The sequence below is a fragment of the Aethalodelphis obliquidens genome, unplaced genomic scaffold, assembly GCF_003676395.1.
Source record: "Aethalodelphis obliquidens isolate GAN/ISIS:26980383/991018 unplaced genomic scaffold, ASM367639v1 scaffold75, whole genome shotgun sequence".
Taxonomy (NCBI): Eukaryota; Metazoa; Chordata; class Mammalia; order Artiodactyla; family Delphinidae; genus Aethalodelphis; species Aethalodelphis obliquidens.
Genome location: NW_020838019.1, coordinates 1,320,534 through 1,332,551, shown reverse-complemented (window position 1 = coordinate 1,332,551; position 12,018 = coordinate 1,320,534). Strand labels below are relative to the sequence as shown.

The 12,018-nt window shown below is 37.1% G+C and overlaps 1 protein-coding gene across 3 annotated transcripts in view; it reads left to right on the top strand.

Annotated features, from left to right (window-relative positions):
- The window catches only part of ITFG1 (integrin alpha FG-GAP repeat containing 1), a 232,780-nt gene that overhangs the window by 56,373 nt on the left and 164,389 nt on the right, over positions 1-12,018 (top strand). For all 3 annotated transcript variants that reach the window (XM_027092142.1, XM_027092144.1, XM_027092143.1), the window contains exon 7: positions 11,717-11,778. In XM_027092142.1, the coding sequence (XP_026947943.1) occupies positions 11,717-11,778 (62 nt within the window). The remainder of the gene's footprint in view (positions 1-11,716; positions 11,779-12,018) is intronic.

Below are 12,018 nucleotides of genomic sequence, written 5' to 3'. Positions count from 1 at the left end.
AGACTATAGAATTCCAAAATGAGTACATCAGATAGATTCTGCAAGTGCAGTTGTTTTCTTGATGAAGAGACAGAGTCTTGGTGCTTCCTATTCCTACATCTCCCCAGAATTTTTTCTCTAATGTCACTCCTAACTCTGAAAAAAAACTCAAGAAGATCAATTCCATAAGCACTGTAGAAAAGCCAAATTTGCCTGTTATCTCTTTGCCACTTGTTCTTATAGAATCTCTCCAATCTACCAAGGATTCTATCTTGAACTCCCAGAATACTTGCATCACCAGTACAGCCCTTTGGATAGTGTATTGTGCATGCTGTATATCCTTAAGCTACTGGTTATCTAATTATGCTAGAGGAATAGAGGCTCAGGCACCCTCAAGAATGATGAGGTCAGAAAAAGAGCAGATACATTAGGTGGACATGTCCTTGGCCGGTGTTACAGATTGGGGAAACTCTGGGGACCAGGTGACCTGCCTTATTTCTTCCGGAGCATTTAAGCTCCAATCGTCCTAAAATGGCAATGCCACCACTTTTCTAGCTCTTTTTCTCTTTATCATATTGTTTTGTTTATATTCCCTCTACTTTTTCATTGATGTTGCTCCGCAGAGGCTACAGCTTTTGACATGTGCACCATCACCTTGGGATGACAGTAGTAGCAGGTCTCTCTGGCTCTTTCCCTGATCATACTCACCTGTTAGGCTCCACTGATTGCCAGCTGATTGCTTTATTATTTTTAACAACACCTTGGGGCATAAATTGCTTAGTAGTCTGGTATAGTTAAATTTGGACTGCTTTGCAGGTTAGTTTTTTAGGTCAGTGTTTTAGGTTGTTCAGACCCCCAGGAAGGTTCTTCATATTTATTCTTCCCCTAGTTCTCTCTAGTAAACTGGTCTGTGGTTTAGATTTTTTTTTTTTATTGGAGTATACTTGCTTTACAATGTTGTGTTAGTTTCTGCTGTACAGCAAAGTGAATCAGCTATACGTATACATATATCTCCTCTTTTTTTGATTTCCTGCCCATTTAGGTCACCACAGAGCATTGAGTAGAGTTCCCTGTGCTACACAGCAGGCTTTCATTAGTTATCTATTTTACACATAGTATCAGTAGTGTATATATGTCAATCCCCATCTCCCAATTCATCCCACCCACTCTTCCCCCCTTGATATCCATGGGTTTGTTCTCTATGTCTGTGTCTCTATTTCTGCTTTGTGAATAACATCATCTATACCATTTTTTTAGATTTCATATATATGCGTTAATATACAATATTTGTTTTTCTCTTTCTGACTTACTTCACTCTGTATGACAGACTGGGTCCATCCACGTCTCTACAAATGACCCAATTTCATTCCTTTTCATAGCTGAGTAATATTCCATTGTATATATGTACCACATCTTTTTTATCCATTCCTCTGTTGATGGACATTTAGGTTGCTTCCATGTCCTGGCTGTTGTAAATAGTGCTGCAGTGAACATTTTGGTACATGACTCTTTTTGAATTATGGTTTTCTCAGGGTATATGCCCAGTAGTGGGATTGCTGGGTCATATGGTAGCTTTATTTTTAGTTTTTAAAGGAACCCCATACTGTTCTCCATAGTGGTTGTATCAATTTACATTCCCACCAACAGTGCAAGAGGGTTCCCTTTTCTCCACACCCTCCCCAGCGTTTATTGTTTGTAGCTTTTTTGATGATGGCCATTGTGACCAGTGTGAGATGATACCTCATGGTAGCTTTGATTTGCATTTCTCTAATAATTAGTGATATAGGTTATTTGTTTCATGAAGCTGGCAGCCTCCTCTTAATTGCTTTCCTGCCATTGGTTTTGAGTGTGCCCTTAGGCTTGAACTTCCCCTCTTTCTGTTGTCATTTCCTTAGACAAGAACCTTGGTGTTCTCTGTGTTACAGCCTGCCTCTCCTCCTGGCCAGAATCTCTGACCCATGGCTCCAGAGATGGAAGTATAGCCAATGATGTACTTCCCTCCCAGTGACACCCATGCTTTAGGAGCAGAGCGCAGGGTGAGGGTGGTAGTTTCTGATCTTCTTGGTTTGTCTCTCCAGCATGGAACCAATAGCCTACAAATGAGCTGGGATGCAGGTTATCAGAGCCCTGCTGTTTTGACTGTGCTGTGCCTGAGGTAGATCCTCCACCCCATCAGTGGGGGCTGAGTTGAAGAAGAGATTCTCTGACATCTTGGCTACACTTGCTTGGAATTTAGCCTCTGTAGTATGTTGCTGGGAGAGATGAGAAATGCTGGTACCTGCCCGCACCTCAGGAATATACCATAACCCTCGATTACACTAGAGGAATAGTTTGATTGGTACCTGGGGAGAAAGGGTGCCCTATGCTTTTGTCTGCACCTGCCTGAAGCAAAGCTTCTATCACACTGAGCTAGGAGGGAAAGGGAGAGGCGAGTCGTGGTTCAAATGCCACAGACTCACTATTCTTACCGAGTTTTATTTTCTTGAACGAATGTTTCTTCATCTAAAACAATTTCCAGAGACTTTAAAAGGTTGGGTTTTTCAATGATTTTCCCCAGTTATGCTTGTTTTGCTAGGGAGCAAGTTTGCAGTACTAGCTCCTCACAATGCCATTGCAGAGATGGAAATTTCACATTTGGTGGGCTTCTGCCAACCTAAAAGTAGTCCATCATAATGCCAAATGGTGGGTTTTGTTTAAACCTATGGCATTGAATTTTGTTGCTCATACTTTTGGGGAGGGGGACTGTTTCAGGATGAAGGTTTATAGTGGATATGGGATTATTATAACATGGGATTATTCTGCTCTGTTAGAGATTATTGTATAAATTAAATATGATAAATTTACAAAGCATCAATAGAACTTTCCTATCTGGCTTAACAAGCCATTCCTTCTTATTTTTGGTACAGTGTTTTAATTAGGTTTTTAGTTTTAAATGATGAAGTTCCAATTCTTACATAAAGCCCTTTGACATTAAAAAAGAAAGGTTAAATCTCTTCTTATTGAAGTGAGCACTCTTAACATGACCTATAAATAGCATTCTACACTACATTACAAAAGACAGAGAAGACAGTTTTAAAATTAGAGTTTTATTAGTAACTATAAGGCTTACTATTTGCATTACAATTGTGTGTTTTCCATATTGTTAAAGATATACTTTTGGAGTTAACATTAAATTTCTTAAATTATTTTATGTAGCTATTTGAAAGGACGTTTTAATGCATTTAATGTACACTTACTTTTCATGTTTAATCAATACTGTACTTACTTCTGCTTTAAGAGAAATATATTTCTAATTTCACATGTGAAGTTTAGAGACTACTTTATTTAATTCCATAATCTTGAGAAAATTATTTAATTCTCAGAATTATCATTAACTTCAGATTTCATATGGCTGGAATGGGTATATGAGCAATTTTTGTAATTGTACTTAGTATATTACATTAATAAGCTTTACCTAACATTTGTTTTTGAATGAGTTAGAGGCCATGAGTATGTCTCATTATTTTAACAAGTTGCTTTAACTTGAAGTTTCTTAATGATCTGATTGTTTAGTTTTAACTTATTCCTATAAAAAGTGCCTTATATGCTGTAAAATGACATGTGTTGGTAGCATTAACATTTCACTGATGTATCATTGCTTCTAAAACTAATTACCTGTTAAGTTTGTGACCAGCAGAAATGTTACCTTCTAAGTGAAGCCCTCCCCAAATTCCCCCCAACAGTACCTCTGTTAACTCAGTCCCGATCTTATATGTTCATAATTCTAGCTGAGCCATTGCCATGTGCTGTTTCCAGATCTGTCTCCTCCAAGGAGACAGATGTTCTCAAAGGCAAGGAGCATGCCTCATTTGTGTTTATCCAATACCTAACTGAGTGCCAAGCACATAGGATATGCTTAAAAGATGTTGAATGGGGCTTCCCTGGTGGCGCAGTGGTTGAGAGTCCGCCTGCCGATGCAGGGGACACGGGTTCGTGCCCCGGTCCGGGAAGATCCCACATGCCGCAGAGCAGCTGGGCCCATGAGCCATGGCCGCTGAGCCTGCGCGTCCTGAGCCTGTGCTCCGCAACGGGAGAGGCCACAACAGTGAGAGGCCCGTGTACTGCAAAAAAAAAAAAAAAAAAAAAAAAAAAAAAGTTGAATGAGTAGGTAGATAGATATAAAAGAAATCTTAAAGATCATTTAGTCTTATCACACCATTTCAAAGGCAGGGAAATGAAGCCCAGGGAGGTTAATGCTTTGCTTTACTTTTAACAATTTATTGGAATTTATTACACATCAAGCATTTTATTACTACACTGCTCTAGATTCAGCAAAAATATTCCCTTCTAGTATGTTCCAAAAATGATGCACAGAAATCATATAGATAGATTATCTCATTAAGTCCACTATTATTCTAGTCTGCAGAAAGTTCCTCTCTGGTGTTTAGAAAAACAAGTTAAGAATAGAAGACAGTACAGAAATCAGGAGTTTCTAGAGGATGGGACATAACTGCCTACTGTCAGAGATTTGCTTTTGAGTAACTGAGTTTGAATCATTTTAAATAACTCATTTTGTATGTTTAACTCTTCTTCTCTTGGATTTATAAGAGGAATAATCTGCTAAACTCTGCTGACCCATATGTATTGTGTTTTGCAGTTCAATCTTACATAGCAATTATCAGAGACTGACAGCTTCTACTCATAAATTTTAGAGCATTTATCACAGTGATTGAATCATGCCACTTAAATAAATTATTTTGAGGTTGAATTTGGTTTAAATGTCTAGCCACTCTTTTTGTGCGCAAAGTTGAGGTTTCTTCTCTAACCCTAGCCCCTGAGTAGGAGCCCATCATGTAGTGAAAACTAAGAATTCTGTTAAAAATCAAACAACTCATTAGACAGAAATGCATAAAAAATAAATTTGGTGGAAAGGTCCTTTAACATCAATATAGGTACTCAGAAATCCTAGATGCCATGTTTCACCTGCCTGAAGAACTGGTTTTGGATAGTCGTGCTTGTGAAGGTGGCTTCTAAATAATTAGCAAGTATGACATCTTTATACGTTTGTATAAATTTGTAATATACACTTAGTGTGTATATTACATTAATAAGATAAGCTTTACCTAACATTTGTTTTTGAATGAGTGGACCTGATAAGAAAGGATCAGGAATGAAAGGGACTAATGGAAGTAGGTAGCCTTATTGTATAAACCAAATGTATGAAGACTGACTTCATTGCCCTAAGAAAAATCATCAGGCCAAATGCAGTTCTAAAATTTGTATTATAAAACCTTCATTCAAGAAAATTAACTTTAATGAGAGTTAATGGAAAATCTGAAAATCTTAGTGATGATTAATGCCAAGTTCCTGTACTCTAGTTCTTCCCATCATTAAGTATTATAATCTCTAATGAATTCTTTACCTTCTGGAACATAGAGGATTCTCCTAGGAGATGAAGTGTGTTCTCATATTGGAATTTTAAATTAATGTGTGTTAACCCATAGAAACATTACAAGATTGGAAAAATTAAAACTGCGGACTCAGGGGACTTCCCTGGTGGTCCAATGGGTAAGACTCTGCACTCCCAATGCAGGGGTCCCAGGTTCAATCTGTGGTCGGGGAACTAGATCCTGCGTGCATGCCACAGCTTAGAGTTCACATGCCACAGCTGAGTCCACATGCCACAGCTAAGAAGTCATCCACATGCCATGGTGAAGATCCTGCATGCCGCAACTAAGACCCGGCACAGCCTAAACAAACAAACAAACAAAAAACAAATAAATAATTGCAAACTCCCCCAGATTCCTTAAGACCCCGATCTCATAGGAGTAGAGGAGATAAATGACTTCAACTGAGATTCATCTAACACTATAGAATTCAAAATATTAATAAGTCTTTGAGGATCACTAATTTACCATAATTACCTTGATTACATTTCTCTTAAAAATCTAACATCCAAGTTATAGAGAATAAATTCCCTATAATAAAAATGTAGTAATTAGAATATATCCAGTTCTCACTTGTTAATAATCTTCCTCAAATGAAAATTATAACCCCCTTAAACATTCAATTTCAGGACACTTAACAGGCTCCCGTCAATCTAACCTTTTTTTTTTCTTACAACAAAAATACTTCTGATAATGATTTGACTGATAAGAGAAGGCAGGGCGGGAGTAGGTTTATTGTTTACCCAGCGTTAAGGGCCTTTAGTCTTATAATAATGTGTGCCTGTGTTCCAGAGTATTGTGTCTAAGTGTCTAGTCAGAGCTCTCTGCTAAGCATAGAGAATCTTCATTTGGGCCCCAATGTTTCAGGATAGGAAAGAGAAAGAAAGGGAAAGGAGGTCTAGATAGAAGTTTATGAACTTAAAATTGAAATTTTAAAATGATTCTTAGAAATTTGGACTTCTTCCTTAGAATAGTATCTTGTGAATGGGGACCCATTCAAATAGGTTCCTCACCATCTACTAAATGAGTGCATTTGTACAGAATATTATCTGGCAGTGTTTGGTATAGGGAATATAGGAAGTAGGGTTGGTTCTCTGTGAACAAATATGTAACCAAAGCAATAATCTATCAGGTTTTAATCTCGTACCTCAAATTGACTTTGCAGAGATGTTTTTAATTTTTTCCCATGCTGCTTAAAATATTTTGAATTATATTTCAATATTTTTCAAATATGATTTTCCATATTTAAAAATTATATTTCTGTAGCAACAACAATTGGCTGGAGCTAACTAGTTGCCGTCCTCTATGGTTGGTGATGGACTCTTTTTAGTTCCTCTCAGTCCCCTACTTCCTACTGTCTCCCCCATCCTGAGATCTTTAGTCAGTTTGTATGCCCTGTGCCTTTTTACTATTTGATCATCTTGGTTGTACCAGGACCTCTTAACTTCTTTAAGTTAGAGCGTTATGCCTTACAGTGTTTGAGTTGATGACCTCTGAGCTTCAGAATGCAGTTAAACTGCTGCCGCGAAAGGGAAGAGTTGTTGGCATTAGCTGGTTTATCTTAATGATTTCAGCAGTTATATAGCCTTCGGTGTACTGTTTTATGAACAAGTGGAAACAGATGAAAGATAATTTTATTCTACACTCTCATGCTGCCCTTTCACTAGTGTAACTGGGACTAAGAAAGACTGGACAGTACTACAGAACAGATGTAAACATGAACTTGGCAAATCCTCCTGGCTCAAGCATAGAAACAGTACAGAATACTGCTTTGAACCATTCTTTGTGAAAATGTCTGATGCTTCTAGAAAATACCAAAAATATTTTATTAGCTATGTTTTTTCCAAATGAACCATGAACTCCTTTGGAAATACAGTGACTCAGTATCCAAGGAGAATTTCTTCATGCAGGAACTATAAATGACATTACGAATACTACTTTTTAAAAATTTCCATTGGAATATTTTTCTTAAAAAGTTGAGATGTCACACTGAGGGGATACAGTGCCAGAAATCACAATTTTTAATCTCTTCCTTTATACCATATCAAAAGGATGTTAGGTGTCCATTATTAATGATTAACCTTTGTTTTGATTTTTCCTAACATGGTTTAGTTCACATAGTCCAACTTCCAATTTAAGTTTCTAAAACTCCTAAGGCTTCCTTTTGATGCCAACATTAACGAAAGGGTTCTTCATTTGAAAGGAAGGCTGTGCTGCAATTGGCAAGGATTAAAATGCAGTAGTTTAATCCTTTCAAGCTATGAATGGAGATAATTGAAGCATAAACCATTTAAAGTTTTTGTACACACTTACTTGACTATGTGTCTATATTTTGAGGAGAAGAGACTGCATGAACATAGACTATTTTCACTATTTTACTTGTTAAAAGAATCTAATGAACAAGGATTTAATTGAGTTTGGGGTTTATATCTTGAATTTTTCAACTAACTTATAATGCAATCTTTTGATAAGGATTATTTCTTCAACTGAATACCAGTGATGTCAGCTATCATCATATTGTTTCTATTAGCATTTTTAAATTAGTTTTCAAGACAAGAAGGGCAAACACATATCCAGAATATGTATCTACTCTTATAAAATGAATTGCTGCCACTTCTAGAGTAGATGAGGTCCAATGCAATCACCATACCCCCAACTCCTTATTGTGCCTCATCTTGCACCCCATCTTCCATACCCCACCCCTTAACCCCTACCTTGATCATGTACTCTCAGAATGCCAGTACATGTTAGCTAGGTCCTGCACTTAATTCAGGCTGTAGTCCCTTTCTCCCTCAAATGTGCACACATTCCTGGTTAGGTTATCTTGTAACTTAACCCCACGTTTTGGCCTAGTGGCAGCAGAGAAGGTGGGACAGATTGTAGGAAGTGGGAAGAATGTTGCCTAATGGAGTTAGAAACTTCTCCATCATCTTCCAATAAGAGAGAACTCTAGCCTTTAGGGGAAACTTCTCCATCATCTTCAAACAAGAGGGAATGTCAACCTTTAACAGTCCACTCCTGCAGGCTCTGAAAATCCATTCAAGTGAATCTGGGGATTCATGATTTTCAGGTTATCACCTAGATGTTCCTATCCCATGGGTCAAATATCATTTTTTCCCATCTAGGGCTCTAACCTTAACATAGCAGACCTGCTTAGGTTGAGAATTTAACCTTTTTGGAAGCTCTTCTACTCTTACCATTAAGTCCTGGTCTTAGTCATCAGCTTTCCTTGCCCTCCTGCTACTGGAGGTGAGAACCTCTTGTTTTGCTCTCGAAGAGGCCCTCTGGCTTTCACACTTAGCTTTTAATTTCTCATTAATCATGCTCAACCTTTGTGTCTTTCCTTTATTTCCTAAATTGAGCTTAGCAATAGCCATCAAACTCTGCTGTCCTTATAGTTAGTGTTTATCTGATATTTCTCAAAAAGCCTCAAGTATCACACCCAGTGGAACATTCCCTTCCACCAGAATACTACCCAAGACAGCATCAGTAAAAGATAGTGTGGCTGTCTGTGCACTGCTTACCCCCAGTGAAGGAATCTTTATTGCCAGTACCATGATAGGTGTTCCAACTCCAAAATCTTAGTGTCTGCTTTCTCAGATCACTTTTGGTATTAACTGTTGTAGATTGGGTTCCCTGCAAAGAAAATTCTGGGGTGGAGATGAGTGTACAAGAAGTTTGTTTTAGGGAGTGCTCTAGTCAGTACGAGTGGAAGGGAAAAGTTGGACTATGATTCAGTGTCAGTAGAAGCCTCAGCTGACCTTGGGACCTCTGAATGTGGAATGGCCCTGCAGAGTTGTCCTGAGTTGTGGTGAGGGGGTCTAGTCTTTATTCCTCTGAACTGACTAGTTATTGAATGCAGGCTAGCACAGAAAAGGTCACAACCTTTGGCAAGGTAGTACTCTTCAGCCAAAACTGTCCTCCAAAGGGCTGGTTTCTTAGGGCTGTCTGCCAGCAACATTTCCAGCAGCTGAGGGAATAAGTCCTTCATTTCCGTGAGGGATCTCAGTGGCATGTCACAGCATCCATTAGTTTTATTGAGTACACTTCCTTTCATTTTATTGTGTAAATTACTCTTTTTTTAAAATATTTGTTTTTGGCTCTGTCGGGTCTTAGTTGCAGCACGTGGGATCTTTCGTTGTGATGCGTGGGCTCTTCGTTGTGGCACGTGGGCTTCTCTCTCTAGTTGTGGTGCAGGGGCTTAGTAGTTGCAGCACGTGGGCTCTCTAGTTGCGACGCACGGGCTCCAGAGCGAGCGGGCTCTGTAGTTGTGATGTGCTGGCTCCAGAGCACACAGGCTCTGTAGTTGTGGCTCATGGGCTCTCTAGTTGTGGCTCACATGCTCAATAGTTGCGGCGCATGGACCCAGTTGCCCCGTGGCATGTGGGAGGGTAAGAACTTTATCGCTTTGTTGACTAAAATTTTTTTCTAGCTGTTGTTTCATTCTCATTTCATTCAAAGTCTGAGGCATGATTCTTCATATTGAATTTTTAATAATTAATTGTCTCTATTTTTCTTTCTCTACATAATGAATTATTTATTTTTCTATAACCTCTTTATATAATTGAATGATGAAATGAAATTTTTTTTAAATCTGTTTTATAAGGTACTTACAATCCCTCATGTCACTTGACTGTTTTTCAAAGTCTTAATAAATAGCCAGTGAAGCTGTGAAAATAGAATCAACAAACATCATGGCAGTGGCAAAAAATGAGCCTGGAAATGTAGGTAGGTAGGCTTTCACCTGACAGATGATGAGATTATTCCTATATCCTGGAAGAGAAGAAATGAGATCAAATTTGCACTTTTGTTTTTTAATCATGCTGATGGCAGTGTGAAGGATACGTGGGCGAAGGAGAGAAGATTGGTTGTAGGTATATCATCACATAAATCGCAGATATTGTTTGGGAGTTTTCCTAGAGGAGTATGGAAATAAATACTTCATTGGGAGTATATGTTTGACAGATTAAAGAAATAATCTTAGTAAAAGACTACATTTCTATATCCATCCTTAGTGTGGTGAAAATAAATGCAGAGATATTTGATACATTGACATAGACAGTTGTTCCACTTAGTTTTGAGTTCAACTAATAATAAAAGTGAACAGGTTACTTAGTTTTCCAAGAATTCTATGAAAATCTTTCTTATTGTAATTATTACATAAGTTAGCTTCATTAAATTAATATGAAGCCTTTACAGAAAACATTAACATATCAATGATAGTTTTCTAAACACATTTAATGGGATTAAAAAAAAAAACTTTTCTTAAAGGTAGTTGTGGTCTTTATACCACGTTCATCTTTTTAAAGCGCAAAAGAGTAATGTCATTTTAATATTCCTATGAGTCAACTCATCATTTTAAAACTTCTCTATTTATTAAGTAAAATTGCCATTATCAAACATAGTAAATGCTGCTACTAGAATAGACTTGCAGATTACCTGGCTTTTGGATTAATAGGTTGTTTGATTTGACTTGACTGTCAACCTACTGTTTTTCAAAAAATTTTATTAAAATTCTTGCACTTTTTAATAAAACTTTTTTAGTTGGAATATATGAAGACAATTCTATTAAAATTTGAAATACAGTTTATTGTTCACTTAACATGAGTGCCAAAGATTGTGGATGCTGTAATACTGTTATTTAAAATCATGATGAAACCTGACTATGATATATACTTAAGTGTTGCTTTTAGGGTGAGAAAGCAAAATGTGATTATGATTAGAATATCTTTTTTAAAAATGTAGCCTACCTTAGGATTAAAATGTGTAAGATAAAAAAGTAGTACACATAATTGTTCTTAAAAATAAAAAATGCTTTTGAAGGACTAATACTAAATGCTTTCTTTAAATACATTTTCCTTAATTGTACTAATACAGGGTCATCTGCTTTCTTTTCTTTGATGGATCAAGCTCGTTAAAATGTAATTTGGGACTTCCCTGGTGGTCCAGTGGTTAATTAAGACTCTACACTTTCACTGCAGGGGGGCACAGGTTCAATCCCTGGTCAGGGAACTAAGATCCCACATGCCACATGGTGCAGCCAAAAAAAAAAAAACACAGTAGCATTCATCCTTGATCTTGTAAGAGGGTCACATTACCCACCATTGATGACGCTTAGATCTGAATCGTGTAAACTATCAATAAACATCATTTGATATACAAAAAAGTATATATATATGATATATATATATATAATTTAAAATACATTTAAGTACAACTGTATTAAAACTATTTTTATGTATTGTACTTCTTCCTGTTTTTAAATGTACACATCAGTAACAGAACTTACAATTCTCTTATTTTACTCCTAGATTTATTCCTCACGACATTGTCTGCCTCTAATACCTTCCAGTTTGAGATATGGAAAAATTTGGTAAGAAATCTTTTCTTTGAATCATTTTTAAATGATGGCTTTCAGTAAAAAAAAAAAAGCACACAGTCTTAGAAAGTAAAATGAAAGTAATCATTTGGTCGGTTGGTTTCAACAATAAATAGAACAACTTTAAGAGCTTTTGGTTGCATTGCTGCATTCAAACTGGTGAATATTGCTGAAGGAAATGATTCTTTCAGCATCAATTCCTCTGCAGGTTTTTAGGCATGACCCGCCAATTAA